The sequence below is a fragment of the Silurus aristotelis genome (assembly GCF_946808225.1).
Source record: "Silurus aristotelis genome assembly, chromosome: 12".
In the NCBI taxonomy this organism is placed as follows: Eukaryota; Metazoa; Chordata; class Actinopteri; order Siluriformes; family Siluridae; genus Silurus; species Silurus aristotelis.
Genome location: NC_139585.1, coordinates 28,794,859 through 28,817,934, shown reverse-complemented (window position 1 = coordinate 28,817,934; position 23,076 = coordinate 28,794,859). Strand labels below are relative to the sequence as shown.

The 23,076-nt window shown below is 40.2% G+C and overlaps 1 protein-coding gene across 2 annotated transcripts in view; it reads left to right on the top strand.

Moving 5' to 3' along the window:
* Positions 1 to 860: 860 nt before the first annotated feature.
* The window catches only part of ngfrb (nerve growth factor receptor b), a 37,317-nt gene continuing 15,101 nt past the window's right edge, over positions 861 to 23,076 (top strand). For both annotated transcript variants that reach the window (XR_014536121.1, XM_083557153.1), the window contains exons 1-3: positions 861 to 1,256; positions 9,302 to 9,443; positions 19,121 to 19,477. Coding sequence is in view for 1 of the 2 variants with exons in the window: in XM_083557153.1 (XP_083413279.1) it covers positions 1,221 to 1,256; positions 9,302 to 9,443; positions 19,121 to 19,477 (535 nt within the window). In the remaining variant the exon portion in view is untranslated. The remainder of the gene's footprint in view (positions 1,257 to 9,301; positions 9,444 to 19,120; positions 19,478 to 23,076) is intronic.

Sequence of the window (23,076 nt, the reverse complement as noted above, 5' to 3'; positions counted from 1 at the left end):
CCCATGTGGTTTTAATTCATGATTTGTTTAGTTCTTTGTGATTTTTACATGATTCATCTTTTTATAAATGTTTCGTTTAATTCCGATTTTTTTTTGTTTACACAATTAATTTATATGGCCCCTGGTTTTGACACACAAGTCACATGCGATACCCCTCAGTGTGATTGCTTTATGTGCCATCATCATCACCATATGCAAATATTATTATGAAATTAGAATGACAACAAAAGGAGAAATGAGAAAAGTAGAAAAGAAAGAGAAAGAGACTGAATAGGATAGAGAGAGGAAAGGGCAATGAGAGAAGGTAAGAAAAAAAGAGAAAGAAATTTATAAGAGACCAAGAACAGAAAAGAGTCGACCCAAGAGAAAGAGAGAGAGAGAGAGAGAGAGAGAGAGAGAGAGAGAGAGAGAGAGAGAGAGGTGGACAGGTGAGAGAAACAAGGAGAAAGTGACAGAAAAATAAGAGACAAAGAACAGAAACTTTGAGGACTCCAGAGAACAGAAAAGTGAGATGGACAGCTTGAAGAGAAATTGATGAGACTAAACAGAGAGAGATAGAAAGAGAAAGAGAGAGGTGGAGAGATGAGAGAATAGAGAAACAGAGAGAGAGAGAGAGAGAGAGAAGGAAAGGTGGACGGGTGGGAAAACAAGGATAGAGGAAGAGGAAGCGATAGAATGGGACTGAAAGAAAGATGAGACTGAGATATGGAAAAGAGAAAGAAAGAGATGGGGAGATAGAGGAGAGATTAAAAAAATGAGAGAGACACAGGTGTAAGGAGAATACAGAAGTCAGAAGCGAAAAGGAAAAGTGAGAGAGAAAAAAAAGAAAGAGAGAGAGAGAGAGAGAGAGAAGGGCTGGTGGGGGAAGGAGGGAGTAGAGAAAAGAGGAGTGCCGAATCATTTCCTCTCTGTTCACTCTCTCAGACTCTTGAGCTGTCACTTCACTTCACTCGCTCTGCACTCACTGCTCTGTTCTCCTGTTTCTTTCTTTCTCTCTCTCTATCTCTCTTCCTCCCTTCTTCTTATACACTTTTGGACATCATTGAGCGCGCGCAGCCATTGGAGACTTTAATTGAATCTGGAAAGCGTCAGTGATGCTCAGTTCGGCGCCTCACGTGCACCAGTGATTCTTCCTCCTCCTCTTCCTCACCATCATCATCCTCAGCTGGAATTTTCGGAGTTGAGTCCGCGTGCACTTGGCGCACAGAAGCTTCACAGACATGCACGCTGTAGTGCTCGCGACGGTGTTAGGAGTGGTAAGTATTCTGCGCACTGTGCACGTGTGTGTGTGTGTGTGTGTGTGTGTGTGTGGATATGTGTATGTGGGAACCGCTCAGCGACGCGCGCAAGACGGTGGTTTCCTCTCGCGCGCAGCTGGAAAAAAAAAGACGCACGCCAAGCCACGCGCGAGCGTCTGGATCAAACAGAGTGCGAGGTGCGCGTTCCTTGCTGGATCGTGAACTAGTTTGGAAAATTGTGCATATTTTTTTTATAAGTAATTGTTACCAAACTCTACTCTCACTTTTTTTTCCAAAGGTGTATGCAAAAAAAAGTGTGATATTTTCTGAGGTAGTGTGTGTGTGTGTGTGTGTGTGTGTGTGTGTGTGTGTTGAAATGCACATTTTTGCAGGACTGATTTGAGGCAGGTGGACTTGGACAGAATCCACATGTTCCCTTGGCAAGTGTGTAAACGCGGGCTGTGAATTCAGATGTAGATTTGCAAGTTGCACGCTTCTCAGTTACAATGTGTGTGTGTGTGTGTGTGTGTGTGTGTGTGTGTGTGTGTGTGTGTGTGTGTGTGTGTGTTCAAAGCAAGGATTCCCTTTTGTACTCGCTTTGACACCAGGTGCCGACATGATGATATCAGTGATTCAAACAAATCTTGCATTGAAGGTGTAGGGATTTTTGAAAGGAAACGTTTATGGGAGCCACAATATTCACCCAAACAAACACACACACACATACACGGTTTCTGATATATACACCGAAATGCCCACCAACATGCTCTTTTTTCTTCACTTATGTCCTAATAATGGGTAATGATGGGGCGTTTTACAGGTCACAAGTACATTGAAATTCCAGCAGCGTTAGAAAGCTGGGGTCAGCCATGATACAGCAACCCCTAGAGCACAGAGGGTTACGGGTCTTGCTTGAGGACCCAAAAGTGACAGCTTGGCGATACTGGGTCTTGAACCTTCGGGTTAACTTTAGACACCCCAACAAAAAAACCCATACTGTTGGCATTGAAAGAAAACATGCAAACCTGTTCTTGTAAAATTTTCTGCTGTTTTATTTCATACAAATTGAGCTGTAGATACCACCCTTACTCATACCACTCCACCGACAAATGAGGCCTGGTGATGGCAGAGAGACGCTGTACCAGGTGAGAGCACCTCCATTCTGCGAGCACTGAGACGCATAATGTCTTTCCCCTTTTAAAGCAGTGGTCACTAAAATTTTTTGCGCCACGGACTGGTTTGATGTCGGACAATATTTTCACGGACCGGCCTTTAAGGTGTGGCGGATAAATACAACAAAATTAAATGATACGACCATAAAAACTGGTATTTTCTAAATATAAAAATAAACGTGAATCCACTGTGTTTGTTTTTGTTCATTTTGCTCGCTTGGGGGTTTAAATTAAGCGGTAATGTATTATGTGTTAGCGGCCGGAGCCCCTTCAAGAAGGTAGCGGATGGAGGTAAGACATGTGACCGAGGCACCATGACATCAAGAGTGAGTCATAGACAGATGTGGCGGATTGGTCATTTTCCAAAATAAAACATCGCTCGGAATCAGATAATAAATAAAACGGAAAAAAGTTATGTATTCTTTCTGTTTGACCCACGGACCGGTGCCGGTCCGCGGCCCGGGGGTTGGGGACCACTGTTTTAAAGTGTAATTTGACGTCAACGCTGTGGCATCTGAAACATAAAAGTCAGCACTAGGAGTCGCTAACGACATGCGCTGCAGCAAAATGTTAGCTAGGCTAGTCAAGCTAGCTAATGCAGTTCAGGAAATATCAACTGGCTATTGTTTAAAAGAGCAAATCAAGTCGCTGTTTGTCTTAGCATTGAATTATCCTTGTTATTGGCCGTATATCTGTACTGGTCTTTAGTTTTATCCTCGGAATTAACGTTTTGCATCTTGCCCCGGATATTTGACTTGTTGGGTTAAATGTCCTTGAGTGTTTATCCTAACCGTATATGTCCTAGCTAGCGCTGTAGCCGGTTTCAAAACGTTTCACTTCTCTAAAAGATCATGTCCTAGCATTTGTCCTCATACCTGTGCTGTCCAATTTCCGAGAAATTGTTAAATTTTTTTTATTCGATAATATGCCTACTGCACATTTCTTAGCCATGTGCCTCGGCTACTTTGATAGCTTTTGCGCTAACATCTCTTTACTATCTCGACCATTTTTCCTGCATTGTGTCCTTATTGTTGGTGCTAGGTAAAATCCCAGCATCTGTGACCTATATCCTATGTATTTTGAGCTGAAGAACTGAAATCCTATATGTGTTCTTCTTCTTTGCATTTGTCCTGGACTGTCTTTTAGTCACTGCTCACAGAGTAAATGGTTTCATATACGTTTCAAATAATGTATTATATAGTCTAAATGTACTATTAAAACAGCGACCTTGCTCTTCGGACTCGTCCCTCGTTTGAGGAGGGCGCAGGTTACTGTAGTGCGGTAAGCCAATGTTGACGGAGGTAGGGTTAAAAAGGTTAAGTGCTTTCATGTAAAAGGTTTCTCGGACGAAAGCTTCCCGTATAATCGGCATGTTTCCTTGCTGCTCGCGCCCCATTTGCAAAAAGACACCCATTGGCATTAGGAGATTCCTAATGCCTGCAAAATCACGCCTGAAGGAGCTGCCAAAAACTGGCAATGGAAATCACTCATGAATTCAGATCACTCGTTTTCAACCAGTTTAGCCATGTTTTTAAAGTCAGGAGTTTTGGTTTATGATGTCTTGGTTTCCGATGATGTTTCTGTGGAAGACAGAGTTAAAGGTGTCGCTTTTACCACCGACTGTCAATCAGAAAAGCTTGAGCAAGAGTTTATTAGCAGGACAGGTCTCAGGTCTGTGGAGAATGATCTCCACAGAAAGGATCTGGATCGGAGCCAATGATCATAGAGCTTCATTAAAGTAGCTGGAACTTGTGGAATATGCAAGTAAGACTCTGTGGAACCAAAGTAGAATTGTGTGTTCCTTAAATTTATCTGGACTTCAGGATAACATTTAGTTGGAACTTGAATGAATGTTATGACTGCAAGGGGCTTTCTGGAGAGGAGTAGGAGATTTAGATTCCTAGGATGTAAGTAGGAGCTTGGGGTCTCCTGGATGGTAGTGTATGGATTTATGATCATAACAAATGCAATTGGCATAGAAACTGGTGTATTTTCGATAAAAATAGTACAGTGATAAAATGTTCTTGTTTTTTCAACCCCAGACAGATGTTCTTCAGGGTACATTAAGTGCCATTTTAAGACTAAGCGATTCTGTGGTACTGTGACAGATCAGTAAAAGCCAAATCTACGAAAGGTCAAATCAATGATTGATGCGTTCCTGGAAATATTTTACTTATATGTTAAAAAATCTGAAGTAAACTTGAATCATCTGATTCCCAGACATCCATAAAGCTAGTGGAATGAATTATCATCATATGTGATGTGTGTATGTGTGTGTGTCTGTGTTATTGCAAAGAGAAAAGCTGTGAGACAGATGCGAGTAAAACCGCAAAATTGAAAGAGGTTTTGTTGAGTGCTAGCAAAATGCAGGCTTCGGTCAGGATCGAAGTAACATTCAAGCAGCCATTCATTTGTCATGTACTCATTACAGCACACAAAAACCTTTCTTTGCTTATCACAACCTGTTAGGAAGTCAGTCATGATACAGCAACTCTAAGCAGAGAGGAATAAAGGACATTGCTCAAGGGCACAGAGGTACCTTGGTGGAGATAGTGTTTGAACCCTTGACCTTCTGATCAATAATCCATAGCCTTAACTATTGAGCTTCCACACCCCTCACCCAATATGTGGTCCTTCAAGAATAAACCGGTGGAACTGAAAGTTGGCTTGTAAGCCATAACAAATACAAATTCTCTTAATTGAAACTGAGGCCCAAAAGCCTCTGCCCAAAGCGATCCCCCCTAACACATGCAAAACTGGACTGGAATACCTCAAGTGTCCTGTAGAGTCCCTGAACTCAACCCCACACCTCTGAAATGAACTGGAACACCAACTGCGCCCCAGGCATCCTAGCCCAAAAGCCTTAGACCATCAGTGTTTGGCCCTAGTAAGGTCTTTGTAGCTGACGGAATGCAAGTACCCACAGCCAGGCTCAAAAGTCTCGTGGAAATTCTTCCGAGAACGGTGGAGCTTATTATAACGGCAATTTTCAGGGGCTAATGGTCAGATGCGCCCCAATTCTTTGGCCATATAGTAAATGAGTATGGGAAAGTTTGAAGTTTGTACCATGTACCGTTTGTGTCCAAGAAAAAAGAATTTGCAAGATGTTGGCCGTGTTTCAAATATCAGCTGGGTATCTTTTCTAGCAAATTCTACTTGATGCACAATGGACACTGAATTTACTGGGGGTACATTGATATTGCCCCTTTTTTGGAGGCTGATCTCCACGCAAGTACTTTTTTTTTTCCAGGGAAGGTCCCTGTGGCACAGGGTTGCAATGGGACCTTTATATATTAGATCACGTAACCTAATGTGCATATGTAGTTGTGTGTTCATGTTCATTGCTAAAATGTACCGAAGGGCACAAGAAATTGTCCACTTATTAAAAACATTTCTTAAATGTTTGTTCGTGAAGCACGGTATTGTGAAGTACAGAAAGAAACGCGTGTTTCCAAAAAAATTAAAAATGTTTTTTTTTTAATTAGTGCAACATGGCCATCATTTCACATTCTGTAAACAGGTTTTTTTCAGACTTATTTATTCGCTCCCGTACGTATGTGCACATGAAAGGTTTGGGGTGGCTTAGGGGCAAGGCGGTTGCACGTATATTACTTGCGGAAAGATGTGTTTGCTTTTCAGTTTGTGAACTTACCTAAGGGAAAGAGGTGAAATCGAGTTTAGGGATTAAACCAGTTCCGCACTCAGAGCCTTTTTTTCAATGACAAGGAATTATAGGAACAAGAGGAGAAAACAGCTGGGTGGTGTCATCCCTTTATGTATCTAGTTCAGAGTTGCGAAATAGATCCGGATACTTTATGTCCCTTGCATTCTATTTTGCATGAAATTAAAAACACAAGCTGATGTTTTGTTTTTTTTTTCGTATTTTTTTTGTGCGATGTTTTTAAGGTGACGATAAACAAAAAATACCTGAGAGGAAAAAACTCAGACCGTGTTGGCGGAAACACTCGTCTGCACACAAACGCCATTTTTATGGCCTTGTTCAGGTTCCCTGGGAACAGAATGAAGTACTTACTGCATTTGACCTGCAATTTTTTCGACTGTCAGTTCGAGCCTGGAATGATCGCCGCAGGGCTTAAGTGGGGTGAGAGGCAAGAAATGTGAAGAATGTAAACTTGGGTGAAAAGTGTCGTCTTCCATTTTTGCCTTTAGTGTGCGGTTTATCCAGCTGACTCCAACATGCCTAAAAGAAGAGTTGCGTTTTTTTTTTTTTTTTTTATCTCTTCACTCTCAGTGAAAAAATTCCATTCACCTGAATTGAAAGGGGCCACTAGTCACATTTCACTCAAGCACTTGTTGACAGGTATCTGCGTCGTTAATCTTCACCGTCATTTGCTGGCTTTCCTTGTCAGATCGTAATTTCAGATTTAGCGTAACTCCTCCATGCTAGTTCTGCCTTTTATTGCCAGATCTCGCAGCAGGCATCAAAACAACTTGACTATGAGTATAAATTTGGCAGTAAAAGTGTTCCATTTGAACTTTCACTTGAGTCAAAATACAAAAGTATTTGCCTTTGAATGTACTTAAGTATCCAAAGTATTATGATGCTAATGCTAATGTTACTATTAGCATTTTTGTCACGAGACTCTTCCTTAATCCACTCAGTTAATGCGAAAAGACTCCAATGTGACTCCCAGCACACCGATCTATTAATAGAGTCAAATCCTAATTGATATCTATTATAATAACAATGAGCCCAAAACCTTCTTTACAACTACTTCCAAAAAATTGTGCGAATTAGACCACGGGCGTTGTGGCGAGTTCGAGTCTGGAGTTTCTTCCAATTATTTATTGGTCTCCTGCTGTTGAACCGATGCTGAACTGTATGTCGGTGATAAGCAGATGCGAAACCGAGCGAGTGCTCGACCCTGATTGGTGGCTTGTGGCATGTTTGACCGGTTTTATCCACTCACGAATAAAAAGCAATGACTGATTTTGTGTAAAAAGAGACATTCAACTTCGAAATATAGTGCAGTAAAAGTCTCCCCAAATGGAAATACTTCTGTAAAATTATGATTTGGCGAAAAAGCTACTTAAGTACAGCAACGAATTACGAACAATAAATATTAACCAATTACTGAACACAACTGCGAATTGGCTAATAAATAGCCTAAGTTTAAAGTAGACCTATAATTTACTTCTAGTATATTTCTTTTTGTACATGATGTCAAATGTACAGCTAGTATGCTATCTAGTATGCTGTTTCTTAGTATATTTACTGTAATATAAACAAATAGAAGTACACCTGTCAGATAGATCGTCACTTTACTACTAGTATACTGTCTTTTAGTAGTATACTAAGTAAGTACTTTTAAGGGTCAAGTACACTGTCAGCTTCATGTTATACAATCTAAGTTCTAAGTATACTTAAATAGAAACAACAATAAAAGTGTTATGTCTACCTTTAGTTTAGTACTAGTTTTGCAAGTATAGAACGTTATGTTAGGTGTCCACAGACTTTTATATATTTAAATACTGTGCAATTACAGATCAGCTGTTTGTATCAGTCTAGAACAAAGTGTCTTTTATATATATATATATATATATATATATATATATATATATATATATATATATATATATATATATATATTTGGACTTGTGTCCAAATTGTCTGAGATAAAACAGGAGCTTTGGCCCACATTTTTTTGTGTGGACACAAATTTATATTGGGACCTGACCTATATCTGACCTATATATATGGACTCTCAGAGATTCCCACGCTTCTTCTGTTTTTCTCAGTCTTTTGCCAAGCATTCAAAATCAAATGTTATCCAAGGACTGTCATACGGGACGTCGACGAAATCTTCCCCTTGGTGATTTTTTTTCCAAGATTCAAAACCCCCGATTATACTAAAGAACATGTTGACAGCTGAACGTTAATGATGACATTTTTAGTGTCTGAGAAGTCTAATCCCAGCCAACAAAGAAAATAAAAGCACACAGCGTACTTGTATTTAAGTGCCGGGTAATAATAATAATAATAATGATAATCGTACCTGGAATCGTTTGCGGGTTTATAAATAATAGGACGTGTACCAGCACAAGGTTTTGGGGTTCGGCGTTCTCTTTATGAGGGGAAATGTCTTCGCTGGAACAAGTTCTAAGATCTATTTCTTTCACTGTATAAAACCTGCCTTGGTTCTTTTGTTTTGTTTTGACAGACGTGTGTTTACTATGGAGTTAACGCCAACAGTGAATTTAATATTGATAAGATAAGTGGGAGATGAGGAGCCTGGAGTTCAGTCATGGGAGACTGGATTTAAAATCTGCATCCAACGAAATTTGTTTAACGACACGCCGGTTGCGTTTCCAGTTCGGGAATCGGGCAACAATCTTTCTAATTGATAATTAATGTTGACTTCACCTCATATTTTTGGTTTAACGATATGCTAATCGATAGCATACCAATAAAATATAAACGATGTCACTGTTTTTTCCAATAAAACACTCACAAACATCATCTCTTGTTAGCCAGAGGTAAAAAGCAACAGACTAACTTGCTATTAGCATTCAGCTAATTTGCGCATCATGCTATCTAACGTCAGGAATAATGCTGTCATTCCGTTGAGCTATGCTACGTGTTTTTTTGTTTTTTTTTCCGAAGAGCAAATTTACCATCGGAAGGTGAAGCTCTCACATTTCGCTAATCTCATTCAGTTAGTTTGCCTAGTTATTAACATGCATTGTGAACAAGTAAGAGATAAAGAACGAAGCTAATGTTCAACTTTTACTAGAGGATTTACTGTAGATTTCCTGCACTTTTTCCCACCTAGCATAAATGTAGCGTAACAAATGCTAGCATTCTCTGAACGAACGGTAGTAACGATCCCTGTCCGTTAACTCTTCGACCCTCTCTGTGTTTGTGTGAAGGTGGGAGTTTTCTCGGCTAAGGAAGTGTGTAAGTCAGGCAAATACACCACCAGCGGAGAGTGTTGCAAACAGTGTCCACCAGGCGAGGGAGTGGTCCAGCCATGTGGAGCGACACAAACAGTGTGTCAACCGTGCCTCGACAGTAAGTACACGACCAAGTCATGTTAAAATTTTTTATTTCCTTGTTTTTTTCCACTTCAGTTAATGCAATTAAACCTGTTATGTTCGTCTCCACCGCTGTGATATCATTGATCTGCTACCTGATTGTTTTCACCTGTTGTGTGTTTTGACCTTTAAAACGTACTGTATAAAACCATACGCTATCATCGCATCTAATTTTAATTTAGCATTCAGCAAAAAACATGGGAAGAAATGACTAAAATGCTAATCTGTTATTAGCCTTATGTTTAAGCCTCGTCCTGTATGAAGTAACTCATTTATTTGCTGTTTGAAAACTTATTTGTTTTTTTACAACACATATGAAGTAGCAATACATAAATGTAGATGGAACCTCCTGGAAAAAATGATACTTTCAGGACCATTTGCTCATCTCCAATTACCTGAGTGGGCTGAGTAGGATTCAAGACAGTGATTGTAATTCAGTGTAGCACGACTTCACTCACACTCTAAACCAAAATCAGCATTTCAATAAAAAAAAAAAAAAAAAAGGCTTGTATTGTTTTGCGATTTGTGGTTTGCTTTTTAGTGGCCAGTATATTCTATGTGTTGTTAATGAATCCTTATAATGCAATCATTGTATTTTTTACCCCAATGTGATAATTTTTCACACTAGAAACACTTTGTTTCGCGGTTACGCCGTGACGAAACACAAATGACTACCGTATGCTGGCGATTCCAATGCTGGCGAATTCAATCGTTTCACACACGGTCCCTGCTGTCGAAAAAAACAATATTTATATATAAACACAAGGCAATACGTCTGAGCTTGAAACGCGAATTCCACCCCGAGGCCCGAACATCTGAGCGTCACAGCAGCGGGGTCAGTGTGGTGATTAAAACGTGTCATGTTTGACGGTGAACAGAAGGGAAGGGTTTAGCGCTCTTGGGCTTTTCGCTGCCATGGGTGTAATAAATTATTGAAGTATGGGAGACGTCTTCCAGTCCAACGGATGGGTGCTTTCACACTTGGGAACAGATGTGTGAAGGTCTTTCACGTGTCTGGATGGTTGAAGTGGATTTGTTTTCTATAACAGCAGCCCTGACAGATTGAAAATGATGAATGCACTTGTTTCAAAATGGGGTTGGATTAATATTTTTGGAAGGAGTCTCATTTTGGACTGCTGATCGGAAGGGCATGGGTTCAAATCCCACCACTCCAAGTTGCCACTGCTGGGCCCTTGAGTGAGGCCCTGCAACCATTAATTGCTCAGCTGTATAACTGAGATAACTGTCAATCTTTTTCTTTGTGTAACCCCTCTTGGTTCTAATGTCAGATTCTTCCAAAAAAGACCTAGCTTAGTTACAAGCTAATTGAAGAATCTCAACTGCTCCAAGTTGTCAAAACGCTTTACTAAAGTCATATTTCGTCTTGTAAAATAAAGAAAATGGTGTCGCATCACCTACATATGTCGCATCATCTACAGGTGAAACTTTGAGGAGTCAACATAATAGGAGCAGTTCATGCCAAACACACATACCAAACATAGGCCCTAGGTAGTTCCAGCTAAGGGTCTAGCCTAGTCTAAATATATAGAATAAACCCATAATCGTTAATTATAACCACAATAAATCAACTCCAGAAAGCAGACTAGGCTAGACCCTTAGCTGGAACCACCCAGGGCCTATGTTTGTTATGTGTGTTTGGTGCTACTCCTATTATGTTGACTCCTCAAAGTCCCCAGATAGTGATATTAAACATCATTAAATACAATGATGACGCTTTAAAAAAGTAATAACATTAATAGAGCAGCTTTTTTTCCGTCTGTCTGCACACACTTGGCAGTAAAATCAGTGAAACGTCACTGAACGTGACCCGAGGGTGAACCGCAACATGCTGAGAAACAACCCAAAGTGACATTTTAACAAGGCGACGCCGAAGAAGGTTCTGGCAACACTTGTTTTTTTTTTTTTTTTTTTAAAGGACAGTGATTAATGTCAAGTTAGACTTGGAACTTCTACAACTGGACAATTTGTAATTTCTTTTTCACAATTTCTGTCGAATCAGCTGATTGGAAAATCACTCTAGGGTAACATTCCAGATCCCAACGTTAACAACAAACTTTGACCTACCAAAAAAAACCCCTAAAAAACGTCATTTCTTTGCCCGGGGCTTGTGATCCGTCGTGTTCAAGAGGATCTGATAAACTTTTAAAGCGGCCATGCGTGCGTATCTCAATGGAACTCCCTCACCTCGGGCCAAAATACTCCGTCAACACACACAAGGTTCTCCACCTTCTTTCTTGATTGGATCTGATCCGTCACTTTCTCCCCTTATGCTTCTGGTCCCGATGCCCTCGTTTTCACCTCAATTGGAATTTTACTCTTTTTTTTTTGGTTTTATGGAAGCTTTATTTATCACTTTTGACAAGTTTTTAAATGGTTTATAGATAGATAGATAGATAGATAGATAGATAGATAGATAGATAGATAGATAGATAGATAGATAGATAGATAGATACAACTTTATTGTCATATTTATTTGCAAATAAATATATGGCATATTTACAGCAAGTGATAGTGATAATATGTAAACATATGTAAAGTGAATAAATACAAAGGCAGTAACAGTGCAGAGATGTGTGGACATCAATTTAGAGTACAAGTCGAATAAACAGTCTACTATATCTAAATATATATATATATATATGTATGTAAATATATATAAACACACAGGTTATATACACAAATGAATGAAATGTTGGGCAGAATGTACAGTAATGATATAAGGATACACAGATAAAAATAGTGCAGATGTAATGAGGAGTAAAAGATATACTATGTAATATGTACATGTATAGTACAGAGGTTATATACAGTGTTTTGTTTTGTGGTGATTTAGCGGTGTAGTGTAGAGTTCAGTAGTGTGATGGTGGATGGAAAAAAGCTGTCCCTGAACCTGCTGGTTCTGGTGCGCAAGTTCCTGTATCTCCTTGGTGATGAAAGGAGGTTAAACAGTTTATGACTGGGATGTGAAGAGTCCTTGATAATGTTGTGAGCTCTGCGCAGACATCTGCTGTGGTGAAGGTGCTCAATGGCAGGTAGTTGGGTGCCAGTGATGCGTTGGGCGGTTTTGACCACCCTTTGCAGGGCTTTTCGTTCACTCACAGTAGAGCCTCCATACCATACAGTGATGGAGTTGGTCAGGATGTTCTCAATCATGCAGTGGTAGAAGCTCGTTAAAATCCCAGGGGACAGATGAGATTTCTTGAGACTTCTCAAGAAGTACAGGCGCTGTTGTGCTTTTTTTACCAGAGCTGAAGTGTTCTGCTGCCATGTCAAATCCTCAGAGATGTGAACTCCCAGGAACTTAAAGCTGGAGACTCATTCTACCTCAGTTATGGGGACTGGTATAATGATATTTTTCCACTTTTTTTTCAAGCCAACAATCTCTAACCAGTGTAAATTCCCAACATCTTTTCCCGTTCAAGTAAAAGCCTTTTGAAAGTCAGAAAAGTGTTTCCTCAAAATGATGGGATCATCTTTGTTCAAATGAGCCACAAGATGTTTGAGTGTTAATGATGTAGCTTCGTGCAAACCCAGACCCATGAGGTGACAGTGGTGAGGGTGGTAGGGGACAAACTCCCAGAGATGACACGAGGACAAAACCTTGAGAGGAACCAGACTCAAAACAGAAGCACATCTGGGGGCAAATTAACTGTGGTGGAACAAACCATGTACAGATGGTCCCCGAGTTACGATGGTTCGACTTAGGATTTTTCGGTCTTACGACGACGATAGCGTTAGCACAGGCAGCGCCAAGTCCTCCAAGCCCCAAAGTATGTCTCCTGCTTGTAGTGAAAATTAGAAGACGAAAGCCATCAGTTTGGTCACAGTCGTAGCACCATCTTCAACTTACGATTTTTCGGACTTACGATGGGGTCGTTGTAACGTATCTCCATAAGTAGAGAACTACCTGTAGTTAAAGTTAAAGTTGAGCTCCACTCTGTGAAATTTGACTCCATTAAAAGTAAAAGTGCCCCTTTAAACTTTCACTTGAGGTAAAAATACAAAAGTATTTGCCTTTAAATGTATTTAAGTATCCAAAGTACTATGATTTATTACAGCTATGATGTTCCTATTAACATTTTTATCCCAAGTTGACTCTTAATCAACTCGGTTTATGTGAAAAGACTCGAATGTGACTTTCAGCACACCGATCTATTATTAGAACGATATTAATGACTCAAACACTGATTGATTTCTATTATATTGATCATGAATAGAACAAAATTCCTCTGTAAATGTTCTGCTTGCTGTTGAACTGATGGTGAACTGTATGTTGGTGATCAGTAGATACACCAAGCGCCAATCAAAAAAAGTGTTTGACCCGTTACGTTTTTTATCCTTGTAAATAAGTTCAAAATTCGACTTTGAAAAAAGTTACAGGAAAAAATGAAAACAATTCAGTAAAATATTACTACACAAAAACACAAATTAACACAAATTACATTTACTTCGCAAAATTGACCGTATCCAGGCGAGATTATATCCTAAAGAAAGGGTTAGGGTGAAGCTTCAGTGCAAACATCTAGAAGTTAAGCCAGAAATGTGAACCCTCCAGATTAGAGCTTAAATCTGGCAGGTCCAGAGGATGTTCAGGTCCAGCAACGTGTCTATTTTAAAATCTGAATGAACAGTTTGTAGACTAATGGAGTGAAATTTGGATCCCAACTCAGGATTCATATTTCAGTCGGGGTTTTTTTTTTTTTTTTTTTGCGCTATGATGAAGGTGTTTTAGATAACTTCAGGATGTGAGGTAATAATTCTCATTTACACTTCCGGGCGAATAAATGGCTAGAATTTACAGAATACTTGACAGGGACAGAAAGACTGTGGCATGATAGAGAGATAAACCAGCTGCTTTCCCAACACACACACACACACACATCAACACACACACACACACACACACACACACACACACACACACACACACACACACACGCTTCAACATAAATTATAGCTGGCCACATCATGTTTGCCTTTTATGGCCATACAGAAGTTCCTGCTGTTTCTCTGTAGTGTACCAACCATGGTAATGACACACACACACACACACACACACACACACACACACACACGGTGCAGTTTGCCTGAAATAATGCACCGATATGCATTATTGATGGCGCACATTATGGTAACAGCTGCAAGAGGCGAGCAGAGAGAGGGGTGGAGAGCGAGATTGAAGAAAGAAGGGATGAAAAAAAGAGGGGGGGGGGGCAAAAAAGAGAGGAAAAGGCTGAGTGGGTGCTTTCCTTCACTTTAGATGCACCATCATCAGAAAGTCCATTAGTGCACGAGCCACCAGGGAATCTAAAGAGGTAATGATCAGGCGCTGATGAGCATGTGAGGGTCTGTGGAGAATGTGTTGGTGTGTATGTGTGTGTGTGTGTTGAGTGTGGGTGTGGGTGTGTAGGGATCCAATGCTACCCTTGTGACTAGCTCTCAATTAGCAGCATACTTTGGCCTTATTTGTGTGAACTGTTATAGCATCGGCAGGTTAGCAGTAGTCCAGGCAGTTGAAGAGAAACAATCAGGGGGGGTTCTGGTTTCCAGGATCTGCAGAATCTCAGAGGAAGGGAACAGGAGGTAATCGTGGCCAAAGTGTCCAGATTTTGAAAGGGATTCAAAAAAGGAGTGGTATCTGGATGAGGGCAGAAGCTTGAAGGGCATCCTGCCCTCAAGATGGCTAATGTTGGATCCAGATGGGGTGGGAGTTTTTAGGCCTCAGAACGGGAGGAAAGACTTGGAGTAAGCAGGAAGTTCTGGAACTTGAAATGGATTGTGTAAAACACGGATGGTACCAGGAAACTGCATTCCTTTACGATCCAGAATAAAAAAATAAGCCCATACAGAAAGCCTTGAAAGAACAGCAGCACATTATCATTATGGTCAATGGAGTTGATTAAGGAGAGGTGAAGCAAAGAATTGTGTGCCTAAAATTGAAAGAAATGGGATCAGAATAAGGACTAGAGTTTATAAAAGTGTATAAAGTGTGCACCAGCTCCAGTTGCGAAGATTTGGGACCTTCAAAGGGAAGATTCCGAACCCATCAAGAGACGTACCAGCTCTGGTTGTATCCCACGATTTCAGACATTAGACTTTTAGGGTGAACAACTTCTTAATCAATACTCAAAAAACCTTCTACATATGCTGTTTCTCCATTATTGAACATTTAAAGACTGGAGAAGGAGCTGGAGGAGGAGCTGGTATTGAACTTTAATGATCTGAGATGTTGAGCTAATTTATGAGTTGCTCAAGATCCCCTGGTTACCATGATATTCCGGTGTTTTCTTTTTTACGTCTTAACGATTTACAGATTTATGATCACACTCACCCAGATGAAGATGGGTTTCCCTTTTGAGTCTGGTTTCTCTCAAGGTTTCTTCCTCATACCATGTAAGGGGGGTTTTCCTCGCCATAGGCAACCCAGGTTGGCTTATCGGGGATAAATACACATCAATTTCAATCTAAGTGAATTTTGTTCTATAAAAGTATAGTAAAGTGAAAAGTATAGAAATAAAATCTAATTGGATATACCATTTTTTTGCGGCATGAAAGTCAGTTTTAGGCTTGATTTAACAGTTCCTAAACCTGATTATTGTCAGGAAGATCTATATAGGAAAAGAATCCACTGTGGTCTATTGATATTAATCATAGAGCTGCATTTAGCAACCATAGAGCCCAAGTGAGATTACTTAGGTACTACTCTAAGCCATTTAGAGCTTTAAATGTCAAACGTAAAACATAACAGGTGGCCAATGCAAATCCGAGGCAGCCTGAGTGCTCAATGGTCCTACTTACTGTACTTTTTTTTTTTATCTGTCTACTGGAAATGAAAACGTTTGTTACTGTCAGTGTTGTTGGAAATGTTTCAAACAGTCTTGGATTCCGTAGAAAAACGCTATCATTAGATTGCAGTGAACGTTTTGCAGCCACCCTGAGAAGATAAAAATGTCTCTGATATATTAAACCAGACGTTCTACATCTTATGGTAGACTGCCTGGAAAATGCTCTTATTATAAAACAACAGTTTACTAATTAAGGAAAATTAAGTCCTTAAGTCCTGAGTGTTAATTGGCTCCAGTTTCCAAGATACAGCTTTAGGTCAAAATTGGCTAAAAATAATTCAAGATAAAAAAGGGGGGCCCCATTACTTTTCTGCAACATGTAATATTGCAATGAGAAAGGTGCCACACCAATCATTATAATTTTCTATTTTTATTGATACCAATAACATAACGTTCCATTCGTTTCTTGTATTTTTTCATGTAGCATTCTTTAAGTTTTTGTCATGAAACAACTAAACAAAATGGGACCAACCTTATTGCTGTGTAGCAGACTATTAAGATACTTCAAAATTATACAGTTCTAAATCTTACGAAAGCTTTCTTCTTGTTTAGCCGACGACGCAGATAAGTTGCGCATGTTATTCGACAATAATAAGGTACCCAACCCTTTTTTTTTTTAACCAATGCCGTCATTTCTGCACTTTTGAGATGCACCAGTTTACACTGTTACCCTGTTTTGAGGCATCTTGGATTTCTGAGGGGAAAAATATCACTGTTCCTTGGAAATGCTACGCAATGACACTTACACAAGCCACCGAACGTGACTCCAGTTCTTAATGTTTCCTGGTGCAACCTGTTTATCTCAAATGTAAAACACATCTATAAAGAAAGAATCAAAAAAGAAAGGATGATCTTCGGGTTAGTCTGCGATGCACCTGATTAGGGAGAGATTGATACAGATTTTTCCATTTGCCGATTCACACCTTCTAAATCGCAGTGGAAGCTCCAAACCAGGGAGGGTAAGGGCTAAAAGACTTATGCTTTCGAACCTCAGGATCTCTTAATGACAACATGGATAAGATCTGCAAGCGATCTAAAGACACAAAAATGTACTTTTTTGGGGGGTTTGTAAACAAGAACTGAGTAGGCTGGAGATTATTCAGGCTTCTTGGACAATAGAAACTCAACCACAGCCTGAGGTAACAACAGGACAATGCCCAGGTCTGTATTTGGGCAGTCTGGAGTGGTATCTGACACAGAAGCAGTGCTGAGGACATAAACAGGAACAGGAATCAGACTGAAACAGTAGAAGTAGTGATGTGGGGTGAAACTGGAGCAGGCACTGTATCGATTTTACCAACGAATAAACATGGCTAGTGGCATTTAATCAATAGAAACCCCGCCTTGCTAAAGTTGGTATATCTTTGTGATAAATTTAAGATTGTGAAAGTATATCTTCACATTTCTATGGGTTTCTGGACACTAGGAAATCCAGAATAGTAGCATCTCTGCTGAGGTAACACCCTAAATATGTCATATTTCACCTAAAGAAAAACAATGCTTTTTGAATCACAGCCATGTTCTTAATCTCTTAGTGGGTCAACACTAGGTTTCCCAGTTTAGTCCGAATTTCAAGTGCCCTGGAATGACCAGCAAGGAGGTCCCAGACCAGGAAAAACGCTTACTGAAGTACTGAAGTTAGGCAGTCAGTAGTCCAACTAGTATCTGAAACTCCTAACCTAACTCCTAACATTAACATTTTCTGACTCAGAGATAAATGTCTTGTTTATTATTATGTATCTTCTTACTTAAATTGTTTGTTTATTACATTAGTGGAAATGAAACTGTACTTTATTTAGTTAGAAGTGAAAAAATAAAGATTTGAAGAACCAAATCTTAATTTTTAAATGTTTTATTTAAAGACAGGAAGCTTACAGAGTAATCATTTTTAGCTGCAAATGGACAATACCAATTTGTTTTGCCACATACACCAGATGGCGAGAGGAACCACAAGATTTTGGGGAAAAATAAATGGTTTCCTTTAAGAAAAAAAGGGTTGAGTCAGCATTACAATTCATCCCAAAGGTGTTTAATAGGATTGAGGTCAGAGCCACTCAACCCATGCAAACCATATCTTCCTTCAAGGGAAGGAAAGATGGAATGCTATTATATCCAAATACAATTGTGTACCTCCAACTTTGTTGAAACATTTTGGAGAAGAACCATGTATGTCTGGAAAAGTCACCTAAAGATAGACATTGCCTTCTCACCAGGTTACTGATTCAATCTCTAAACCAGGGTCATTGTCTCTCTTGTTCTTCATGTAGGGGTTGGGTAACGCTTGGTTCACCAGTTTAGTCCCAATTGTTAAGTGCCCTTGAATGACCCAATATTCCAACAAGGAGGTATTAAACCCAGTGCAGGAAAAAGTGCCAACTGAAGATTCTGAAGATAGGCAGTAATTAGTCCAACTAGTATCAGAAACTTCTAACTCAGGTTTCCCAATACTTTTGTTCTGTATAGTGTATACGTTCACATGAACCGATCTCAAGATAAAGAAAGATAGAAATTTGACATCATAATCTCTTCAGAGACCAGAGGAGGTCAGATGAGACCTTAAATATAGGACAGAGCTAGCTCACTCTCTTAGCTTCTTTTTTCTTCTCATTTCACGCCGCTATCACAAGGTGCCTTTTAGGAGCAGTTTTTATTTTTATTTTTATCATATGATCTGGAAAGAATGAATCTTTTGTATTTAGTTCAAATCAACTGTCTGCAGATTCATACAATATACAGATTTGTTTTTGAAACATTGTACATACCGAACTTCGCTTTTTGCTCCTCGCAGGTGAGATGTTCTCGGAGAACTTCAGCCACACGGAGAAATGCATGCCGTGCACCCAATGCACCGGGCTGTTACGAATGAACACGCCATGCACGGATGCCAACGACGCCACCTGCGTGTGCGACTACGGCTACTTCATGTCCCATCTAACTGGGGAGTGCCATGTGTGTACGACGTGTCCGGTGGGCAGCGGCGTGCTGAGACGCTGCGACCACAAGCAGGACACTGTATGCGAAACGTGCACGGACGATACGTATTCGGACCAGGAGAGCGAGCTGAACCTATGCCTGCCATGCACCATCTGCGAGGATACCGAGGAGCTCGTGCACTGCACCGCTAACAGCGATACCATTTGCAAAGGTACGGAAAAGTCTCACTGGCTCGAAAAAATTCTGTGCCATCACAATTCTTATTTAGCGAATGTGCACCTGCACTTTGGTCAAAACTGCAACTCCTTGTGACCAATCAGAATCCAGTATAGATATAGGAAGAAAGACAAGAATAAAAGAGGAAGAGTGAAGAGAGGTACCAGGAATCAAATGCGACAGGTGACAGAAGAAAAAGTGAAACAGGTGTGAAACCAGCAGACAGACAGAGAATCCTAATAACACTTGGCCTATCATAAATCCAAACAAATGCACCATTGTAGCCAACTGACTAGCACCCTGAAGGGCTAGAGGTCAGAGGTTAACTCTGACTATGACCTTTAACCCGCTCGTCCACTCGTTTGCTATGCACCAATTTAAACCCGATATGGTAAAACTGTCATTTTCGTTTTTTTTGCCATCCACCATGTGACCAGTGTTGGAAAACTAGCTAATCCTGTACTTATTAGCTAAAATAATGCTTAATTTCTTTAAAACCATTCAACCTTCAAATGAATATAATATTAATAAATACATGTCCTGAGCTAGCTTAGCTTAGCTTAGCTTAGCCTAGCCTATTTTTTCTTGGCTGCTCGCGCCTGTTTTCTGTGGTAAATATTCAACACAATACTGACAGAAAAGGAAACGAAAAAACGTTTGTTTGCGTCAATATCGTTAGCTACAAACTGAAACAGTTATAAAGGTGTAAAATTTGAAAATTTGATCCTATATGCAACGAGAACAAAAGACACGCTAGGCTACAAACAGGCCATTTCACCAAAATGCTAACAGAGATTTTTTTTAGACCCATTGAATATATATTAAAGACTGATTAGTCTGTTTTCTGTGGTAAATATTCGACACGTTTGAAAAGTGTTTACATTTTAAGAAATTTCTTGACACATGACTGACGGAAAAGGAAAGGAAAATGTTTAACATCTGTTTTTTTTGCTGAGCTCACAACAATAAAGTGTGCTACAAAGTGAAAAAATCGTCATAATAGAAAAGCTTGCTGCTATTTACAACCTGAACAAAACAAACGCTATGCTACTAACAGGGCACTTCACCTTGCAATTAACGATGACTAACTTGCTAAGACTCGCAGAGTATTAAAGAAAATATGATGCTAGTCTCGAAAAAATGCTAACAATTTTGCCTCCCTTTGAAAACAATGAGATTTTTTCTACCACTTTGTCTACGTATAACTCGCAGGCTAGTAATTAGCATTCTAAAGGTATGACCTTTTTGGTCTTGTGGTACACTTTTTAACCTTTGTATTTTTCTTTGAAATGCGTTTTTTTTGTTGTTGCTCAGAGCACAGTAAGCCTGCTAAGTCAGTAGGCTAAGTGTTGCAGAGATAAATGTCACGGGTGTAAACATCAATCAGTTAATGATAGCCCTCGTGTCAAGTAATAACACATCTAATTGGTGATTTTGAGTTGCACATATTCTGGATTATTATTGTCAGTTTGGCTAATATCCTGTTTACGGGTGAGTCATTTCCTGTACCTGTGGATACTTGTCACCTGCGGGGAACAGGCGGGCTAACCGTACCCGTACTTTTATAAAATGCCCAAATGAATGTCTGGCTATTGTTGTTAGAAAAAATTTATAAAGTTGTCTAACTGCTGGAGCTGTTTAGCTTCAAGCGAAACCGTTCGCTCCAATCTCAATCTAATGGGTTGAAAGGGCAAAGGCTGAGAGTGGCTACTGTAGGCAAAGGGGTTAATGAATAGAGTGGACTCATTTGCGCTTGTGTCGACTTCTTCTCTAAACACAGCCTTGAAGCGCTCAGCTGATGAAAGGCTTCAAGCTAACTAGCTGGAGGTTCAGCAACAGGACAGGATCTTATCTTTGTACCACAGGGAAATTTAATTCTGAACAATCAGGGTTTTTCAGAAAAAAAGTGTGGTGTTGTGAGAAAGGAGAAATCTGGCGAGTTTTTCAGACAGGAAAAAAGTGAGGGAGAACAATAAAAAAACAAAAAAAACATCTGGTCTGTATCTGCTCGCGGGTTTTGCCGTTATAAGTAATCGAGATAAAGAAATAATGTGTGTGTGGGCCACACAGGAAGCCATTTGAGTAGGCAGAGGAGTCTGCGTGAAAGTAGCGTGTAATCTCATTAATAAACTGCATTGGTTTTCAGAGCTTCTACCGTGTGAGCGTGTGATGAATGACTGAAGGGAAGAGAAGACTCCCAGGAAAGAAGAGTCCAATCAATTACACTCATTTTACCATGACAGTGTAGGGTTTAGCTTCATTGCTATATCACTAAATCTACTTACCGACATTGATACAATACAGATAGAGGTCAAAACAAGGGCAAGATCAACAAAGACAAACAAGTTCATGAATGTGTCGTTTTTTGTGGGGAGCCAGGAAGTCAACACGTACGGGATGATTGTCTGGACCACGCAAGTTACAAGACCTTGTCCCTCGCCTGGGGACAAAGAACTTTAGACAAGAACTTTATTTAACAGGTGACAAAGAATGAAAGGTCTGACCACAAAAAGAACTAAGCACTGTCAAAGCTCCCACATCAAACGAAGCCCCCGACACTGGAGCCCTCTATACAAAGATGTGGCCTGGAGCAAAATGTGTTTTCACACTTTCAACTTGACCAGTCAGAATCTTCAATTCAACAGCACTGTGGTGTAATCTTGGAGATCCATCGATACTCCATAAGCAGGAAGTTGCCCTTGAATGAAACCCCTAGGGAATTTAGTGGTTCTGACTTTGAAAGTTCCTGACTCAGGGGTTCGAAACAAAGCCGTTATGGAAGATCAAGCTGATTGAGTAACTCTTATGTGTTCTTCCTGTGAATTCCAGTGTCCCTTCGTCACACAGTTATCACTCGGATTGTATGTGAGAACACATTGTATGCCGACCCTCGACAGCAGGACATTGATAGAGTTATCACGGCTGCAGCCGACCTTTGACCTTAGCCCGTTGCCTGCTACAATGTAAGCCATTGTTGGCCTGAGAGACATTGCCTTAATGTGCTTCTCTATCTTTCTTCTCCGTCCTCTCTCTCACCCCGGTATCCTTCCATCACTCTCCATCTCTCTGTGGCTTTCTTGCCACGCTCCTACACAACGAAGTTCATCTTATGGCGCCTGCTCCTGGCTGGTTCTTACCCTCTTCGCATTCTCTGAGTTTTTCTATAATTTTCCGTAGCCGCAAAGGTCCAGGGGTTGAAAGCCCGAGCGCGTGGCTGAGCCTGTGGCATTTTTCTCTCCACCTCATAAATTTTACCAACATGACCCAGAGAACTGGAGAGTATTACATTTCAGAATTCCCAGTGCAAAATGTGACATTCCTGATGAGGAGTTGCTTGCTTGTGTCTTTTGTGGTTGTGGTTTACTTGTTCTCTTATCCTTCCATCTAATCTGTAAGAAATCTAAGGCTTTACTTGCTCTGCCCCTTGCTTGACATCGTTGCTGCTTGTAGAAGAAAGATCTGTATGATTGGACCTCACTTTTCTAAAAATTATATCTTCAACATCTAGAATGCTTCAAATCTTTGAGGTGGCATCAAAAAGTTTGGGTCCTGCGGACTTCCTCCTCTTCCTGAAGGTGAAGATCCAGCTCAAGG